This window comes from Epinephelus fuscoguttatus, linkage group LG6 (genome assembly GCF_011397635.1).
Source record: "Epinephelus fuscoguttatus linkage group LG6, E.fuscoguttatus.final_Chr_v1".
In the NCBI taxonomy this organism is placed as follows: Eukaryota; Metazoa; Chordata; class Actinopteri; order Perciformes; family Serranidae; genus Epinephelus; species Epinephelus fuscoguttatus.
Window position 1 is genome coordinate 25758665 of NC_064757.1, and position 21377 is coordinate 25780041.

The following is a 21377-nucleotide window of genomic DNA, read 5'->3' on the forward strand; positions in this document are numbered from 1 at the left end:
TTTTTTCATGATAAATCCTTTTGAAACTTTTGGTTGTTGGACCCTTGTGGACTAATAATAGAGGAAGGAATACAGTTTTGGACTTTGAGTGGTTCAAAGGCAGGGAGTCACCACTTTTTTTTTAATGAATTAACTTATACTGTGGTGCTCATGGTTTCCATAAAATGAGCTGAATGATTGAACTGTGGAGAATCTAACTGAGCTAACGATTTATAGCATGTCCATGATGACAAAACTGTAAACATTTATACACTTTTCACTAACCCGTAAGCTTTAAGAGGTTTTAAATTTCAAAGAACTTGTATAAAAATGATGACTCTAATTGGGACCTCTGTTTACTTGTCAAAATGTGTGGCCACACCCTGCGATTAAAAGGGACCCGGTGTCAAACTTGGCTTTTGATTGAAGTTTTAGACCCTTTTTTTTTTTTTTTTTTTGGGAATGTCAAAGGTATATTATGCAGGATTGTTGGTTACCGTCTGTAAACACCTATAGATTTCCTGAGCACAGAAAGTAGGGAAATACAGGCAGAGTCTCTGCCGTAAAATACACCACTACACACTTCTAGTATGTCCTAAGTGATGATTAAGAGTGATTATTTCTTTATGAGTCTAATACATATATTGTTTTTTAGGAAATTCTAAGGTAAGCAGCTAAACAGGGTTGTTCTTACTATATTAATTAGGATTAACTAGCTCTACACTGCAATACAAGAACGTCCAACATTGTCGCACGTCTGAATACAACCTCACATCGTGTCAATCATGTTTGCACACTGAGTCCGAAACTTTTGTCCGTCATTAAAATTGTCAGAACAGGTTTGATTTTCTGCGTTTAGAGTCGTTTGACCAAGACACAGCTGTGACAAGACAGAGGAATGGGGCACACACAGAATATATAGTAATATTCAAGTGGATGATGATGAAGAGGAGAAGGATGTGGACCGCACACAGACAAATAGAGACAGAGAGGGAGGACATCTCCGCCCCTTTATGCAACCGTGGTGCCAAATGCAGGACAGGGAGGGAGTGGTGACAGCCAGGTCGGTAACTCCAGTGAAGAGAGGCAAAGGAGGAAATGTGTCTTTCGTTTTATCACGTATTGCGAATTTTCACAATGAATCGAACAATAAAAAGCATCACAATCAGTGTGCAAGGTCTCTGTGCGTGATGATTTTTTTTGGATGACAGATTAAGGGAAAACATCCAAAGAAAAATGTACTCAGTGTGCAAAGGCCTTTAGCCTCACTGTTTTAGCACAATATGTATGTAGCCATCAAGTGTTCGCATTTCAAAATGAGTCAGATGGAAACATAAATTCAGCTGGAGATGTCTTTTCAACCAACTGAAGGAGCTAACGTTAGATAAATTAGTAAGCTCAGCATATTAGTCATTTCAGTCAGCAAAATCAATAATCACCAGCAAGAAATGTGGAGTCTGCTTTTCAAATCAAGGATCCATTTTTAAGAAATTACCACAAATTTCAGATGGTAAATTTGCCACTGTCTGGTGCCTGAAACATCACATGTGGTGATAAGATTAAAATTTCCAAAGGTAGCAGTTTCTGGTGTGCGGACCTGTTTTTGTATTTTTGTATTTGTTCTTCTGTCCAGCACCCAGTTTCTGTCGTTGATGGATGTGCGTGCTGTTTTATGAATCTTGAAATCTGCCACTGTTCTCATTGTAAACTACACATGTGCTATGCAAGAACAGAGCGTGATAAGTGTAGCAACAGTAACTTAGGGGGGGCAGAGCTTAGCAGTGTTTGTGATTGTGAGTGAGCACACAAGAGGCGGGACAGTACCTGTGGTTAGTTCTGCAGGAGGGAGGAAGTGTTGAGGAAACAGCAAGAGAGAGAAAAGAGATAACAGAGACAAATTAGATCTCGAACACATCAACATACTTACAAATTATCTGACATGCACTTCACAAATAATGTTGTCAGTCATGCCTGGTCTCTGAGCTTGTTTCAAAAAACACATTGATTTCACAAACACAATACACAAAACAAAACAAAAAAACCCCACATTTAACATGCACATAAGAAAAAATAATAACATCAGGCCCACAGTGTGGGAAAAAGACAGAACAACAACCCTGATCCCTAGCTGCAAGGATGTGTAGGTATGTAACGCACCCTCAGCAACTTGAGAGATAAAAGAGAAAGAGAAACATTTCTAAAATGTAATTTGTGTTAATTGATGAGGATGAGAATGATGAGATGTTAAACAGAAAAAACACAGATCTAAAAACACTGACCATGAACACACTATGAATCTAGATGTGTAAAATTTAACTTTAACATTTGATAAAAGCCTTTGTAATAATAAATATTTATATCAGTCACCATAATAGTAAGGCTCCTTCTCCGTTCCTGTAAATTAGGACAACAACAAACAGATCATATATTTTAATGTACATATTATCATGTTATATCATGACAGTGACAGTATCTGCACACTGGGTGAAAGCTACATTTTAGAATATGACAAATGTAATGTCAGCCATTTGCCTGATATGTCTTATGTTGTCTTCTGTCTGTCACTCCTTGCCTTTTTAAGTCCAAAGTTTTCGGTGCTTTATTCCAATATGCAGGTACTCTCTCTACCTTTCTTGATACCGTTATACTGTACACAATCACCTTTCTGCATCTTCATAAAATAGTTCATGTCTACGTGCATCTCATGTCTCTACATGTCATCTATGTACTCTATGATTTAATATGCAAAAATCTGCCACATTCTGTGTTCTATCAAAAAAAAAAAAAAATAGTAATAATAATAACGCCTCCTCCCTCAAATCTGGTGGTTACTGATAATTGCAGAATCAAAAGTGTACCTTGCCAGTATGGCATCCCTTTTTTGGCAAAAAAAAGTATTCTCCTGTCAGATTCAAGCTGTGAGACAGCATCAGTGAGAGGAAGGTGCTTTAGAAGTTTAAAGGGGGAGTCTTCTTCAAATAATCATCAAAAACACCCCCCCATGAACTGTAACAAGTTCATGATCATGGCATAAAGAATAAAAAGCAAAGAGAGACACTGAGAATAGCAAAAAAAAAAAAAGCAACCAAAAAGTATGTATTCCAGGCTGGGGTTGGGCAATATATCGATATCACAACATGACATTGGATATCTTCTAAGATTTTGGAGTTCGTAATATCAATGAATGTTTTCTTTTCCTGGTTTAAAAGGCTAAGTGCTCTAATTTTCTGAACTGACCAGAGTGCACTGCCTTTACCCACTTTATACCCACATCATTATAGTCACACTACTGACAGTTATTTATCAGAAATATCATTTTGTAAATATTTTATGAAAACACCAATAGTCAACTTTATAATATCGTTGCAATATCAATATTGAGGTATCTGGTCAAAAATATTGTGGGATTTGATTTTCCCCACATCACCCAGTGCTACTACAGGCTAAGAAGTATTTGCAAGTTACATCAGTATACCAGTTAAAAAACTAGAATTACCGCCGGGTGGTTGTATGCCTCCATGCGTCAGTCAAGTTTCTCTTAAAGTTTACATCCATGTCTGTGTAAACATGGAGGCTTCACACAAATCTTACCCCCCCAGGACAGCAGGGAAGATCCATACAGTCAGCACAGTCTCAAATTGGACACCCAGGATTAGTGTCACCAAATAAGTATCGGACCAAATATCTCCCTTCTGTTGCTGATATATGACGCTGAATACTGGCCAGAAAAGTGATTTATGTAAAATATTACGATATAACAGTGAAGCTGACCTTTGACCTTTTGGATATAAAATGTCATCACTTCATCATTGTATCCTTTTGGACATTTGGGTGAAGTTTTGTCATAATTAGCATATAACATTTTTGAGTTACGGCCAAAAACATATTTTGTGAGGTCACACCAACCTTGACCTTTGACCACCAAAATTCTAATCAGTTTATTCTTCAGTCCAATTGGACGTCTGTCTCAAATTTTAAGAAATTCCCTGAAGGTGCTCTTGAGATATCGCGTTTATGACAATGAGACAAATGCAAGGTCACAGTGACCTTAACCTTTAAACTTGGGCCGCCAAAATCTAATCAGGTCATCCTCTAGTCCATGTGAACATTTGTGCCAAATTTGAAGGAATTCTCTCAAGGCGTTCTTGAGATATCATGGTCACAAGAATGTGATAGACAAGGTCACATTGATCTTGACCTTTGATGGTCACAGGTCAAAAAAAATAAAAAAAAACTAATCAGTTTATCGTTGAGTCCAAGAGGACATTTGTGCCAAATTTGAAGAATTTCTTTTAAGGTGTTTTTGAGATATTGTGTTCACAAGGATGGGACGACAGACAACCCAAAAACATAATGCCTCTGGCCATTTTCCATTATGACAAAGTGTTGTTGTTTTATTACAATTAATGATCAATGAATCTTTTGGTCTAAAAAGAATTTAAGAAAACGGTGAACAGTTCCCACCACAACTTTCTAAAGACTAAGACATTTTCCAATTGCTCGAAGGAGGTATCACAGATGAGCAGATGTTGGGCTAGCAGAAACACTGATTTGTAACATGAAACTGAGCGTTGTTTTTTTGTTTTTGTTTTTTTTACCAATTTAAATCACCTGGTCTGGGTTTTTTTTAAAGAGGACGAGACCTCTGTGAATAATTCAGCTCCCGGTAAAAACCTCAACAATGAGCACTGAATGAATTCTAACCAGGAGAAGTTTCAGCTGGTTGCACTCTGCAATCCTCACAGGTAGATACCACTAAAATCCACCTAAATCTTACACACTGGACCTTAATAAAAGTAAAAGCTTATTTTGTGTTGTGCAATGTTACTCCTCACCATTCCAGGGCTTGCGCATAAAGTGAGCCTCCACCTCCTTTTGGTCCAACCCATATTGGTTTTTAGCCAAAAGCGTGTATCGGCCATTGTTGAGGTGTGTGGGGCTGTCCAGCTGCAGGCAGCCGTGGTATTCTCTCTCTGTGATGTCATGGATCATGGTCATGATGTAGACATCCTCTGTCACTGCTTCACCATCCAGAAACCACTGTAGGTGCGGCTCTGGGTTTCCTAAAAAGGTTATGAAGACAAAAAAAGAGACTGATTTTCACTGATTTCTTATTCTTTAATCATCATTAAAAGGACATCATGTGCATGTCTTACCTGAGACACTGAAAGGGATGCACCAGTGATGGTCAGGGATCGCATCACTCAGCTTAGTGATCTTAGGAGGAACTAAATGTGGTAGAGAGAATACAGAGTTTAAGAGCCACAATGTGAAATATAGACAGAAAGAAAGAATAAATCCAAAGAGCAATTCAGACCCAAAACTACTGAAGCATGCAAAAATACAGTTGTCTTCTGCAGCTTTTAATTCTCTGCACTGACGAACACTTTGACACAGTAATCTACATTGAATTAGGGCTGCCTGCCAGAGGGCAAACGTACAGAGTATATCCAGCAGCAGCGAGGACTCTTTCTCTCCAACAATGTTCTCAGCTGTGCAGCTGATCTTGCTGTTGTGGTCCAGCGACGACAGGTTGTACAGTCGCAGCACTGACACCTGGCCTGATGTCACGATCTGTGTGAGTAAACACATCCATATATCAGCATAAAGATTTGGATATATAAAATAATGTTTGGTATATGTGACAAATTGTACAAAGCATCCCAGGGTGTAGGTTTTGTTTAACATTAGCGGTTACATGTATGAAGCGGGAGATTTGGGGTCTTCCCCGAGAAATGTTGACCACCGAAACCTGATTTTTGGCACCAATTTGTGCCTTGTCTGAATCAATATATGATGGACATTTGTCAAAACAAAACTTGTCTGCCTGAATATTTGGGAGACCATGTACCCTGCATCCTTCCCGTGAAATCTACACCTATGGAACCATCAGATTCAGCTCATTGTACCGATGAAATCATCACGTTAATGGTACTTTATGTAAAAGGCAACATAAATCAGTGACAGTATCTCTCGCTCTGTCAGCCTGAGTCATAGTAAAACACTATGTCAGTGGGTGTACACTAAAATTACAGTAACAGCATACTTAAAAATGAAGTCAATGTCTTACAGGGATCATTTAGTTGTGGGGGGGTTTCTAGTACTCTGACTGCAAAGTTTGCATGTGTGCTGACGACATATAGCTGAGCTCAGTTATCAAATGTCTGTGGAATCAAGGTTCTGACAACACGCCAAAAGTCCAAAAATTGAAAATTGTTAGTGTATTATCATATATGACAGAGATTTGAAAATGACTGAAACAATTATTTATTTAGATGTTACTTTTTTCTGTCAATTTATAGCCATGTTTCCATGAAATTGTCAGGTGAATTTTAAGCGAGCTTTTCACAAAAAGAAATGCAATTAGACACGTTTTTATTGACTTTGTTTGGCGTGAATAATCTAGGCTCCGCAAAGCATAGTTTCATCTAAAGTTGGCAGTATGGGCTACGCATTACGCATGGATCTATCTGCCAGTAAACAAACCCTCTAATCCATCTACAAGAGAAAAACAATGGCAGGTCTTAAGGGATTTGTTTTATTTGGGCAAGTTTTAATTGTTTATTAATCTTAGCTAGTATTGGCTTGTTTCATGCTATCCTAAGACGTAGACAAATTAATGAAATGATTCTAATGCACAGGTGACGCTGACGGCATAAACAGGTGATCAGACTTGAGTTTAATGTTCGCTACATCAGAATTTGTTCCGCATAAGTGTTTTCATATCCCATTCATTGCATCAAGTCTTTCACTGCACTTGACAGAGTTTCAAGTTTTTCGGTTTTCATAAAGCTTTTCTGAAATGATACTTAAAAATGTAAACATGTGGATGCCAACATGGCTAATAAATTGTTTAGCTGAATAACAGTTTCAGCTCTAGAACCATTAATACTTAAGACAAGTGATGTGACATGACGTGTAATCCAAAGAGTTTATGTTTCTACAACCCAGTCTCACTCCGAAGTCGTCGAAATCTGGTGCTTGGGCAGTGACTTGCAGTGTCAGTCAATGACGAAAAAGCCGTCCTTAAACATCGGCATGATACACGGCTGGTCGCTGTTAAAGGTTAATGGTGCTCAGCGGCATTGGGGGCGGGGGGGAGCCAACGGGATACAAATAAAAGTTAAGGCGACGAAAGTCCGCGTAGGGTGGGCACTGGGTTTGCATCCCGTAAGATTATAAAGCCAAACCCTGTTCTTTTTTCCTAAACCGAACCACTTTTTGTTGCCTAAACCTAACCAAATGCAGTAGTTTTTAAGGGCAAAAAAACCACCAATTTGTGGTATTTTACTGATGTAGTGCGTTTAGTTTAAAATAAACTGTATGTAAACGGGAAATTTCCTGTGAAAACGGAAGTGTACTTTAAGAGAAGACAACGCATGTAACAGGCGTTAATTGACAAGGTGTCCCAAAACATCTTAATCCAATGCACCCAGGGTACCTTTCACATGGTATCTGGACATGGAAAGTCCATGACCGTATGTCGATATGTGACAAGGTCGCAGTGAGAATGAATGTGTCAGTATCCATGTGTGTGACCTGACCTCATAGTTGGAGACCAACGCCATGTTCCATATGAGCTCAGGAGAGGGCACTCCAGAGGTCGTACAGGACAGCTCCACTTGTGTCCCCTCCATTTTTACCACTTTGGACGGGCTCAACGTTGCCATGGGAACCTCTACATACAACCAGGGAGTGGGACGGAGGAGAAGCCAGGGAGGAAGGCGCAGAGGTGGAGAGCAGGGGAGAGAAAAGGGAGGAAGCAAACTTAGGATTCATGGCCAACTCTTGTCTTTTCAGTTGAAACACAAAGCACGTAACAACCTCGACAATAAGAGTGGAAGAGCAGGCAAACACACACCCACTACCACAGAGTGAAAAGAAAGACACACGAAGAAAAGACCTCGAATTCAATCTCCTTCGTTCTCACTCTCTCGCTCCCTCTCTTTTGCTTTCATTTAAGCACACTCACCCCAATCAAACAGTCAGACAAAGAGACAGAGTTCAAACACAGCGATGGTTACACTGATTACTAGTGCATGTCTTCAGCAGCCCAAGTACTAAATTGATTGGACACAGTCTGAAGCCTTAGTCAAAGCAAAGACACTGGTGACTCTGTGCGTGTGTGCGTATGTGCGTGTGTGTGTGTGTGTGTGTGTGTGTGTGTGTGTGTGTGTGTGTGTGTGTGTGCGCGTAGTGCTGACCAGGAGGTGACCTGAGTATGACCAATCACACTCAATCAGAGTCTTGCCACCCTCATCCCCTGTCCAATAACATCCCTGATGAAGAAAGAGAAGGAAAGAAAAAGAGAACAGAGAGATGAGAGGTGGAAAAAAGAAAAGGAGGAGGAGATGAGAACCTGAGGAAGAAAAGAAGATGAGAAGAAACAGAAAAGATGAGAACAAAGCCAAGAGAGGGAAAAGAAAAGAAGCTGACACAAGACAAGACTCGAGGGGAGGTTGCATTATACTTCCTTGCGTCCTCTCTCCTCCTGTGACCCGAAAATCGTTCCCCATTCGTTACCATTGAGGATCTACAGATTTCTTAAATGCACCTCAAGGAGACGAGGAAAGAGGAGGATACACAGGTGTATCCTACACAGAAGTCTGGGGGTGTGTGACATATGAATGCTGCACGTCAACACTTGGCACTTGTGTCGCTTAAAGGGGTACTTTGCTGATTTTGAACCAGGCCTGCGTCACCATGTTGTGGCGAGTGTGGTGTGTGCAGATAAATGGTGTTAAGAAGGCTCCGTGCCCCCAGCTTCTGGAGCGCCCCGCCTGTCCACTGGCCAAAATCTACGGGATGATTGAAAATGACGTGTTTCGTGTCACCCAGCAATTTTTGCTCAGGCTGTGGGCGGGGACACTCCACACACAGCAGTGACACAGACCTGGTTGAAATCGGCTAAGTATCCTTTTAAGACATTTTGGAACAAAGGAATTTCTCATCTGGCAGCTTCCGCTACTCCACCCTCGCGTCTCTTCTTCGCATCTCACAATGCCTCGCTAGGAGGAGCTAAGGCCAGAGGAAGTGTGGGATGTGAGGAGACAAGTTAGTGTAATGAAAACCATCCAAAGAGAAGGGTAGAAGAGGAGAAGAGAGAAAATGAGAATAAAAGAAAGGAGGAAAAGAGAAGAAAGGACGAGAGGAGGATACAAGATGAGAACAGAGATAAGTGAAGACGAAGAGGAGAAGAGACAAGACGAAAAAGAAAAGAAGATGAGAACAAATTGAGGAGAGGGGAAGAAGCGCAGACAAGATGAGAACAAGATGAAGAGAAGGAGAAAAAAGGAGAACAAAAAGAAGAGAGGAGAAGAAATGGGTGTCGACAGCTACTGCAGATAAAACTGGACAGATTCCTTATCGAACCCGTTCCTCTTCCCCCCTCCTCCCCTCCTCCTCCACCTCTTCTGTCCGTTGGCAGAATGCTTATCACCAGGGCAACCCACTTATCACTACGGCAACCCACTCAATCACTGTGAGACGCACTAAAAACCAGTCATTTCAGTGGTGGCAGGCCAGCTGCTATATCAGAACCACATATCTTAACAGGCTCTCAGTAAATCAGCTTTCTACTGACACTACAGCCATCTGCAGGTCGCACACACATGCACGCACACACACACACACACGCATGCACACACACACACACAAAGCTAGACCCCACAGAAATCAGAATAAAACTTCTGGAAACCTATTTGGTTTTGATGTGAGTGCAGTTGTCATGACCTGTCAGTACACAGAAAGTTATTTCCATGTTAAATTATTTACAGGCGCGGCTTTGGTAGTCAAACCACCCGTGACATCCTGTGTGATTGTAATCCTTTAGTGGCTGGGATGTGTTCAGAATCAACAAGTAGGATTGAAGAGGAATTTACCGTAATTAGCACGTGCAGACTGGCCTGTGTCTGTGACAACACGAGTCATTACGTGGAAAGATTTCGCCATTATGTGCTTCAGCGTTTGGCATGCTCTACAGCCCACCTGCAGCCAGTTGTTAACATATGGAAAACACTAGCAGTCAAGTGTCTGTGCAGGGCGAGCCAACTAATGCACATGTATCACAACTGAAAGGAAACCAGACTGTAAAAAAAAAAAAAAAAACAGCATTTGGTGGAATGTATTTTCTTTTTGTTCTTTTAAAAATCCCAACTCAAGGCCCGTTTACTTGTGTTCAGCTGTCTTCACCTTTGTACGGAATTTGCCCTGTTATCATTGAGGTGGATTATTGGCATACAAGCCCAGTAGCTGTATTGATTTTATCTGAAGCATTAAAACAAATATCAGAAATAGGCAAGAAAGTGGACCTTGAGTTTGTTTTGCTAGACTACTGTTTCCAAAGTCAAGAGTGAACCTTTGTGCTTTAAGTTACAATTTTGAAGATCTCAGCATCATTCTCTTTGGCTGCACCTATTTTGGTAATCAAAGGTGTGTTTTTGAGCCCCACTGCTTCAAACATATGTGAGGTAACGAGCTAGCTGTTGCGGTAGCTCTGCCTACCCACTCTGGCAGACCAACCATGGCTGTATCAAGAAAACTGAAAAGAGCCTTGAAGGCGGGGCCCCTTTCATTCCTATCAGAGTTGCTCAGTGGTGCATGAAGCCAAAAAAAACTTAAAGGGGAAGTTTTTTACAACCTGGACCTTATTTCTGGCATTAAATACAGTTGTTTACTCACCCAGATAAGTTTGGTGTCATTTGGAGTCCTGAGGCTCTAAATAACACATTATCTGCCGCGAAACTCGTTCATTTCACCGATATATCTTTATGAATCGCTAGAGTTGCTTGTCATCATCATCATCCGGGTCATTTATACTGACCTACTAACCTCTGACCTGGATGATGTCATTGCGCGGCCGCACGTCTGCAGGACGGCTTTGTTTACAGCTGGAATTTGCTACTGTTAGTTTTTTGAAACATGGCTGAATATTTGTCAGATTTTGAGGTTGTGGACGACAACTTTGAATATGATGGATGTCCTTACCGTTTTGAGCCAGAGTATATGGATGAGGAGCTCTTTGAAAGGAGGATGCGGAGGCAGAGAGAGGAACAGCTGGCCAGAGAACAACAAACCGCTGCACGTCCGAGAATAGATGCTAACTGGTGGTGTTCTTGTGAGCAATGTTGCACTATGCCAACAGAGGAGGAATGCCTTTGTTGCTCCGAGTGGGATTTGAGGCCAGGAGATACACGTCTGGATGTCTCCAGAAATGACTGTCTCACAACTACAGAGGATTTCACTTCTATGATCAACCGGGCTGTTGTAGAGATTTTTTTCGTGTCCCGAAAGTAAACTGAAGACCCAGCCAAAGCCTGCAGGACCGAATGGGCAACTTTCGATTGAGTAAGTAACGTTAGCCTGCACACATGCATAAATTGTTTATTTTCCTTGAATTTGTTTGCTTGATAAGTAAATAACTATGAGAATTTACATTTCTTTAGTTTCTTCTCATCGCTTGTGTAGAACAGCCCGCACACTGCACAAAAAGCAGAGGCACTTCTTATGCAAAACGTGAATTTATTATTACATAGTGCTCAGTGACAAAAGGTGAGAAACAGAAAGGTGACTGTTTCGGTGGTACGAATTGCCTCTGACATCATCCAGGTCAGAGGTTAGGAGGTCAGTATAAATGACCTGGATGATGATGACAAGCAACTCTAGCGATTCATAAAAAAAATATTGGTGAAATGAGTTTCACGGCAGATAATGAGTTATTTAGAGCCTCACTGTCGGTACCCCGATCATTTCCACTATATGGATGTAAGCGGCTCTCGCGGATCTAAATATCTTCTGAAGGACTCCAAATGACACCAAACTTATCTGGGTGAGTAAACACCCGTATTTAATGCCAGAAATAAGGTCCAGGTTGTAAAAAACGGAACTTGCCCTTTAACTTCCCGTGTGTAAAATTGGCTGACTTCCAACTTCAGTTGGGATAAAATTATTTTATTGTGCACTTATTCTAGACTTTTGAAATGTTAACGAACCAAATAGATCAATTCCGGTAGTGATACGAGTCATTTCACTGAAGTTGTGACTTTTAAAAAATATATCCACTGGTTTACAGATGTCTCTTTTGAAATTTAAGTCTATGGGGAAAAGTATTTTGGACCCTATGGCATCATCAACAGACCTGCAAGTTGTAATTTCACTGTTTGGCCACTTTTAATTTTCTTTTATGGGAATGTCTCCACAAACACCTAGTTTGTTATAATTAAAATGTAAGGGCTTTCATCTGTGGGTCATAGGCATAGTCACCATTGAGTTACCTTACCTGATGACAGATTGTGACTTAATAGACATTTATTTAAAAGAAAAAAATCTTCTAGATGATTACTTTAACTTTGAACCCACACATACAATAGCTGAAACTACACCAGCTGCGGAGCTCATGCAGTGTTCCCCACACAATTGGAAACTATGTGTGGCGGTAGCTGATGCCAAGGGCTGGGTTTTTTTGCAGGTCTGTAGCGCAGGCAAAGCTCTTTGTGAGTGTATTTATCCTTAGCAGCAGTATGTAGAGTTTGATGAGCAGGGTTGATAATTGACCAGTCGATCCGATCAGAGCTGATCAGATCAGATTGATGGACGAGAGGAGCAGTTGCTGTGAGTGAAAGCAGATTTTAGAACCAACGCAATGAACGGTTAAGTTCAGCTTTCACTGCACCTGTCGTTCTCGTGCTCCGTTCCAACAGTGCACCCAATGAACGGCCCAGCTCCAGAAATAGAAAATCAATATGTGGCGCCAGATGTTGATATTGTGGCCACCACCAATAAGTAAATGAATAAGTGGGAAACCCTGGCTCACATGTCAACATACTCTGTGTTTTTTCTTTAGTTGCTCACACGTAGATCTACGTTACCCAGAGAAATACAGATGGATGACAAATTAAAGGAAATCTGCTATAAAGAGTCTTAGTGAAGCACTGGGCCACCACCAGCCTCCAGAGCATCTTCAGAGCTTGTTGGTATACTGTGGATTATCCGAGTCTCTGCACTTTACTGAAGGGATTAACACCATCAAGTGAGTCGTCATGTGGCCGGTATGGAAGCATCTGCATGTATTAATGTTTCTCAACTCATTTTTTCAGGTTTCTCCCTCTAATTTGTCACCTATCTTTACTTGAAGTCGCTTAGAGTAACAACGTGGGTTATGATGTCACTCTAGGTTTGTATTGACAGGCCAGAACTGGGCTTTTTATTTTTTCAGCTTCCATGTGGCTTTGTACTTCATGTTAAGATGGAGATGTTTCAAATGGGAAGCAAGTCATGAATCCATAAAACATCACACTCACATTTTCATTCATGCTCTCAGTCAAGGCTGGCAGGCCTGTCTGCCTCCTGGTGGTTTTTGGGAGGCATGGAAATGTCTGTAAGTGACATGCTGAAGCAGTCTGTGACATGGTGTGTCCTTGTTTTACATAAATCGTACATTGCCAGGATAAATAATTGGAAATATGTACTTGTACCATGAAAATATGCGATTTTTTCCTTGATCTTTTGGCTTCGACTGCATGTAAATTATGTCTTAAAACTCGATCCCAACTGCTCTCATTTAGTCAGTCAAGATAATTTAACAGGAACCTAGGCATGGTTACTTTTGATTTTTACTGAGAAAAAAAGAAAAATCCATACATGTACAGGTGCTTGTGAAAAAGCTTCTTTTTAAATCTGACAATGTGTGGAATTTCTTCTTTTACATCTACTACTTTGTGGGACTTTGAAGCAAAAGCAGCAGCTTATTTGCATTATCTCTCATTTTTACTCTACTCTTTATTGCCAGATGTAATTGCTGAGATGTCTGTGTTGCCAAAGGACCGTCTTTTCTACAAATAGTCATTTTTACAGGAAGATAATTGGGCAAGATTGCAACAATGAAAACCTCACCCTATCAAACCTAGAAGAATGAATGTGTGAAGAATACATCACATTAGCACTGAGGCCTTCAGTCCTTGACACTCCTTGAATTCAGATTACCTTCGTTCACCGGGAGCATGTGCTATGAATGGGCTTTGAATTACAAGCGCAGCATCGGGGATATGCCCCCGTGATGTGGAGCTGAATAGCTGCTCACAGCTCATATTTAAAAGCAAAACATCCGCTCTGGATTGAAACCTCTGCACAATACACCACAGCACACTTCAGCGTCATTATTGGAGGTGTCATTGTTGTCAGCTCTTGTTATGGGCCACAATAGGCACGTCCACATTGGTGTGTTTGCATTTATTATGCAAGGCTCAAGCCTTTCCACCACAGAGATGTGGTGATTTCTGACGAGAGACAGAGGCAGGCGAGAGAGAGAGGAATCTTTCACAAAGTTTACAGCAGGGAGAGAAGGAAATATGCCGGAAAGTGACACAACAGAAAATCTGTCCCTGAGTTGCCTCTGTATATTTCCGTTGTTGATGGAGCACAGTGACTACTGTCAGTGCATTATGAGAGGCATTCACAAAGTGATTACCGCTCAAAGAAGGCAGAGGAACAGGGAGGAGAAAGGGAGACAGGGCTGGATGAGCAGCTTTGAAACCCAGAATTTGTTATAGATTATTAACTTCATGCCTAAAAACTGCTGTCAATCAAGTTGACTGGCTCTGACATCAGATCATTTGTAGGTTTTAGTTTTCCTCAAATCCATCAATATCTTCCTTCCTTGGATGTATCCGTCACTCTATAACTTTTTTTTTTAAACTTTAACATTGCTATGTTTCAGTTATTGGCAATGACAATTAATAACTTGGGCTGTCAAAATAATGCATTAAATTAGATTAATTATTCACAGAAAAAAATAACTACATTCCATGGTGCCCTGTGCCCCGGTGTGTCATTGAAGGCCACAGTGGCTTTTTCGTATGATGGAGGCAGACGAGACGACACTGCTTGGCCTCATGAATGAAACATTTACATTAAAAAGAAAACGCCCAGATCGAACTGGAGCACAGTTCTCTGCATTTCTGCAGTAAGGAATTTTCGTACCATTGGAGTTCTTCAAGCCTGAAATATCACCTCAACGCAAAGCATTTAGCAGTGAACCCAGAGGTCCGAACTCATACAGCCTCTGATGCTAGCGCTAGCAGCCAACCTCGTCAAGCCACACTCAACCAGATGTTCACAGGAACTGAGTAAGTCTACCTATGACCAACTGACTAACTTCCTTGTGTATTTTGAAGTGTATTTTGAAAGAAAACAATGCATGTAACAGGCACGGTGTCCCAGAACCAACTAGGGCTGTCAAAATTGCTCAAAAATGACGTTTGAATATTCCTTCTAAAAATAACTCATAGGTTCAAACCATTTGAACTTTTTTTTTGCATTTTGTCCACAAGAGGGCAAACTAATACAAGGAAACATACTTGTATATGTATTAAGGAAACATAACTGCTTGTAGGTATTTTTATTTCAACATAAACGACTTTGAAAACATTTACATACTTACACATTAAAACACATAAAACAATCTATAACATTACCTTATAAACGACCGCGTACCTCTCGCTCACCCCCTTCTCTGACCCATCATGCCAGGGCCACACCGCCCGCAGAAGCGCTGCGAATAGCCTCGAAGCGCCGAGAAGCAAAGCCAGTTTCCTTTCGGCGCCCATGTTAACCGATTGTGTCATCCACACCGTGGCCGGCTCGCGCCCTGCAGCGATCGTTTCGACGTCTGGTCTATTTTCTGCGCGAGCCGCGAGTGAATGTGTCAAGCAGTGCGTTCAGTGCAGCAGCCCACGCCAACGCCCACTCGCAAAGAGGACAGCTGCGGTGGTGTTTTTTTTTCTCCACAATCGAATATCAGTTTTCACATTTGAAGGTCCTTTTTTTTTTTCCAAATTCGAATTTAGAATATTCCTTGACAGCCCTAGAACCAACACGCCCGTAGTATCTTTCACATTGTATCTGGACGTGGAAAGTCCATGACCAAATGTCGATATGTGACGAGGTCGGAATGAGAATGTGTTGGCCAAATTTAAAATTCTCACTTTCTACAATATCAGCACAGAGCGACTATTGTGGTTAGGTTTGGGAAAATATTGTGTTCATGGCAATAAATTAAGGTAATGTTAAGTTCAGGGCACTGTATAACTTGGTTAAGGTTAGAGAAACATCATTAAGGATTAATTTAAAAAAAAAAAAAAAAAAAAGTGAAACTGGTCTCCTGCATTGAAGGCAGACACACCCATCCATCAGCTTGACCTCCACATTTACAGTTCCCTCCACCTCTCTACATAAAGGACATACTGCTTCCTGCATTTGCATTGAACGTAAATCGTGAGGCGAGGACCCGTCTAACATGGACATAATTCCTCATGATACTGAGCTGGTTCAGCTATGCATCATTCTTGTCATATGAAGGACCGCTGATACATTTAAAAAGAAACAAAACTGCACAGTATTCCACCTTTACACAATTTTCCCTCAGTATTTCAAATTCGTAGCGATTCTGTTCCCATAAAGGTGATTTACTGAATTGTTTTGACCAGCTGTACTCTTCTGTTTTTGAAGCTGTTGTCTGTTTCAAACCCTCTTGAATCCGTCTGTTTGCGATACCTCACTGTTAAATGGCAGCAGTACGGCCTGAAAAGGACTGCAGAGAGGCCGAATGCAGTACTAAACGTCGTGTCCATTACCTTTTAAAAGACCTCATAAAACATCATTGCTGCAAGACATGATTCTAATCTGTGTCAGTCTGCACTGTGCTGTTCTCCTCGTGAACTTCTGTGCTCATTTTAAGTTTACTTTTGCAGCTTTTTGTCTTGTTTGTTAAATTCCTTATTACCTAACAAATAAGTGGTCTCCTTATAGGAAATTCGAACATGTAAATAGCATCTTCTGCCCACGGACACAGGAGACACATGGCCTTTTTGGTCGGCCTGTGCTGCCATTTACTGCTCGAGTCTGTGCCTATGTGCTGCATTTGTGTTTCACATATGCAACTGTAAGTGCACACCACACAAAAAGGAGCAGAGAGACAGAAGGAATTTGACACACAGCGAGGTATTTAAGTATATACAGTGGTTATACTGTACAGCGGGGACACTTAGCTTACTTTGCTCTGGGGCCACTTTTGCAAAATGACAGGAAGACAGGGGCCAGTTAACAAACGTGAGGACATTAGGGGCTTAACCTGGTCCTCTGTCAGTGGGGGCATCCAAGGATCCTCCACTGGCACTTTTGTTTTGATTAAGAAGCTCTTTTTGATGCTTTTTTTATAGGGATGCACCAAGTGTGAAATTCTTGGCTGATGTTTGAAATCTCTTTTCGGCCGATGGACCATGGCTGATGGCCAATGGCCGATACGGATACTTTTCTTGACGTTTGTTTTGGTTTTTTTTATCATTTATTCCCCCTTTTGTGCCAGGGAAAGAAAGAAATCTTCATTATGAAAAAAATAACTGAACTGTTTTAGTCATTTAACTCTTGATTGAATTTGTGCTGATTCAAAGATAATCATACAAAATTATGAAACACCCTTTAATATCATCTTTAACATGAAAAACATCAACCTTTTTCCTGTATATAATATATCATGATTCCCTCTCTAATATCTATTTTAGATTGCTGTTAAAACATCAACAAAATTTCTCACCAAAAGCTACATTTTACAAGATTTGACCACATCAGTATAACATAATAATTTACCTTTGGTTAATACTCCTTTTTACTGAAGAGAGCTTGAATGCATCAGAATGCAAGCAGTTATTTCCCGTTACCAACTGCTAACAGCTAACGTTAACTAGCTCTCCTCCCGACACAGATTTGTTGGTCATAATGTAGCATTATCGGGGAAACAATAGGGTGCATCCCCTGACCTGTTGATAATGAGTTTACTGCATCCCTTCATCCTAAGGGCTCATTTATGCTCCCTTTACGTACGAAAATGTATACGTCCGTTTCAAACGATGTTACCATCACTGCCCACATACTTCCATGCACCCTTTACGTTGGCATGGATGTTAACCAATATATCCACCAGGAGGCAGCCCAGCGTCAAAAGTTTATGACAACAACAACCTCAAAAACAAACATGGCAACTGTGAAGGAGATATTGATAATGTACCTCTTGCATAAAAGACAAAAACAGAGGCAGCGCTGTAGGAGGCGGTGGTCGGTGAGGCCTGTAAATACATCGCAACTGGAGGACGGAGAATTATTTTCTCTAGTACTGCCGATGAAAGAAATTGAATTGTTATTTCTTCTTTGTGTCTCAGTAGAGCTACGTATTGGGTAGTGACAGCATCACTGCCCCCACGGTTCCCGGTGGTACTGCTTCATTTGGCCCGTATCCATAAGCTTTATGGAAACGTGCAGAAATACGGAAGAAATGAACGCCAAGCACGGACAGAAGGCTCCGTCCGTATCCGGATCCGTATTTAACGTTGAGCATAAATGAGCCTTAACGGCGTCCCCTGAAAGATGTTCTTCCCAAACATGCTATTAGTAATGTCATCTAATTTGCTGATAGGCTGATGGCAGTCAACAATGCAAACGACGGTCGATACCGAAGTGCAGCCATCAAATCTGTACAACCCTACATTTTCATGCACTCTGGCACCTTATTGACATTCAAAGTACAAAAAAAATCAGAGAGTAAATCAATTCATTTTTATTATGGATTTGGAAAACAGTCAGCGGGTGAGTTGAGTATTACTGCTGTACAGTCCGTTCAGACGTACAGTGAGCCGAGGAGAAGGAAGTTAGCGAAGGCATAAAAAGAGCAGAGGAAATAATGCTTGAAAAATAATCAATAGAAAGACAGAAAGTGGGATGACAAAGGGAAATAAAACCTGATAGACAGTCACTCCAGCCAAACAAATTGACAGACAGACAAACAGACTGATGAAGACAGAGGGGCACCAGCGTTGTGATGTGACCAGCAGAGGTCTGGTAATCCATCTGCTGTCAGCGCCACGGCACATGGGGAAAAGGCACCTTTGCTCGGGACAGCTGGTTTCGATTATTAACATTTGGGTCGTTTAGCGAAAAGCAGATTTTAGCCACGAGTGTGATGGTAAAAAAAGCTTCAATGTCTTAATTTTCACACTAACGAGCATTACCCTGAAGTGATCTTACAACTTAAGAAAGACTTATTAAAGGGAATTCAAGAGTGGGGAGTTTATGGGTTTTTTGTATTGTTTTAATCATTCTATTAACAAATAACTGAGAGCTTTAAAACCTTCAGCTGTTTAAGACGCAACATTTTTGCTTAGTGACACTGCTGGACTGCAGTAACATCAGAGAAGCCTTTCTTTTAAAGTGAAGTTTAGTATAGGTCAGCAGTGGGAGCAGCCTGTGTTTGCCAGCCTTTTCGAGAGGCGCTCCAGCAGTAAACAGTCCACAGAGAGAAACAGACCAAGAGACATATGCGGGTGGCCTGAGAGATCAGTGTCAGCCTGAGGGCATCGTTGGGCACTTCCTCTGCTTTGTGCCTTCCTCATATGTCACTCAGAAATGCTCAGACGGACAGAAGAACAGACAGTCGTGCATAGGAGCAGACACAGAGATGGAAAATGAGTAATAAAGAGGAGGAGAGACAGACTGAGAGAGGGGGAGGCAAAAGATAGCGAGAGAGAAAATGACAGAGAGCACAAAAGGCCAGCAGTTTGGACTTTTGGTGTATCACTGTTAGCCCTGGGGCATTATTTGGCACCCCTGCTCCACCATGTCCTCCTCCTCATATGTCACACTGCCAGGGGGTCCCCTGCCTACCTCTCCAGGGGCCCTGCTGTAACTGTGCTAATGCCAAAAATAACCTCCGCTAATGGAAGGGAGGCAGAGGGGACGGATCAATAGGAGTTATCAATGACATTGTTAGCTTCCTGCATGCTAACTTATTGTTTGTGTCCCGACTGCCCTGAGCTATTTTGGACCAGATGGCAAAAATACTTTTAGATTCATGTTCTGGCTGATTGGAGAGCAAATTTGATTATGTTTCAATAGAGGCCTATAAAGCTTTTCTGACTGCTGTTATTGTGTGTTTTATAAATTCAAATCAGACATGAAGATCCCTTTATCTTCTCACTTTACAAAAACAAACTGGATGTGACTGGACTTATTGCCCCAAAGGCTGGGGCTGTCTGTGTTTCATTTGTTCGCCTGGGTCAAGCTCAAGCTCTAAATCATTACCAAATGTCACTTTTAGCCAGATTTGTGCTAATAAAAAGCAACAAATCCAGGCTGAGTGTGAACAGGCAGGTCAGGCTGTAATCTCACCCTGTTTATGAAAAGAACAGAGTCCAAACTAGAGACATTTATGAATAACTATGAAGAAGGAAAGAATAAAGCCTCAATTAGCTGCTGACATTTATATATTTAAGCTTGATAAACGCTCCCGTATGCAAGTACATAAAAGGTTTGTGGTCTGTGGAAGTCTGTCTGGGAGTGAAAGCAAGCTTGCTGGTTAGCTTGACATCACACTTGTGTTGCGCTGGTTTGTAGACACATTATTCCTTATGGGGAAACTAAATATTGTTCCTTTGCAACTTAAACAAAGATGCAAAAAGTTCTCATTAAGTTTTCACAATTAAATTTGTGGAAAATGCCGTTTATTGGTCATAAAACTGCGATTATTGCCGCTGCAGCGGAGTGCAGCTTTCCATAACTCCAGAAAGAATTTCTTCCTCGACGACCAAAACATGATGATTCAGAGAAAAAGGAAATGAAATCTGCTGCGTGACAGCAGGTCACTGGTGCCATAGGACATAGTGCAGATGGTCTTTATAACACTTCATTTTATTGTGATGCATGTGGGGAATTTCCCCCACTCAGCATCTTTTGAAACTCAATGATGTCATCTGTGTGTTGATCCACACAGACAGTCCCTCTCAGTGTGATGTCTCTCTGCTTCTATAATGTCCTGCACAGTGACCTTTCTACACCTGCGAGCAAATGTCTTGGTTGACTATAACCAGTCTATAAGATGACATAACCTCTCACACACAAACACCACTCTGTAGGTCACATTTCTCCGTCCTCCATCTGGCAGATAATCTATGCATCAAATGAGAAAGCGCAGAGATAGCGTCAGCTTGTTTAGAGTTGGTGGCCTTCTAATGACACCCTGCAGAGAAGAAAACTGCATTTTATACCCTCTATAAAAGCTGAGTGTTCATGCATGTATTCATTTGGTCATTTGTCTGCTTGGTCAAGTGTAAGACATTGTAGCTTTCCGCACTGCACGGTGTCAAGAGAAATTACAATGTACAGGCTAAGCAGTCCTGCCTAAGTGAAATACAGTGTGTGCACACACACACACACACACCAGCCTGTCACACACACACAGTCTGGTTTCTAGTGCAGATTGCTGCAGTGGTTGTAGCTTGCATGAGTTTTATTCTATGTACTGTTATTCTCAGAGGTTTTAACAGCGAACTTCACCTTCTCCAGTTGTTCATCCTACA

The 21377-nt window shown here is 41.2% G+C and overlaps 1 protein-coding gene across 3 annotated transcripts in view; it reads right to left on the minus strand.

Moving 5' to 3' along the window:
- ntrk2a (neurotrophic tyrosine kinase, receptor, type 2a) overlaps nucleotides 1–21377 on the minus strand; it is a 133740-nt gene that overhangs the window by 98400 nt on the left and 13963 nt on the right. For 2 of the 3 annotated variants that reach the window (XM_049577858.1, XM_049577859.1), the window contains exons 6-9: nucleotides 7524–7657; nucleotides 5421–5553; nucleotides 5136–5207; nucleotides 4815–5042 (exon numbers count right to left, since the gene is read on the minus strand). In XM_049577858.1, the coding sequence (XP_049433815.1) occupies nucleotides 4815–5042; nucleotides 5136–5207; nucleotides 5421–5553; nucleotides 7524–7657 (567 nt within the window). Of the gene's footprint in view, nucleotides 1–1803; nucleotides 1816–2346; nucleotides 2374–4814; nucleotides 5043–5135; nucleotides 5208–5420; nucleotides 5554–7523; nucleotides 7658–21377 lie in introns of all 3 variants that reach the window. The other variant, XM_049577857.1, reaches the window with a different exon arrangement.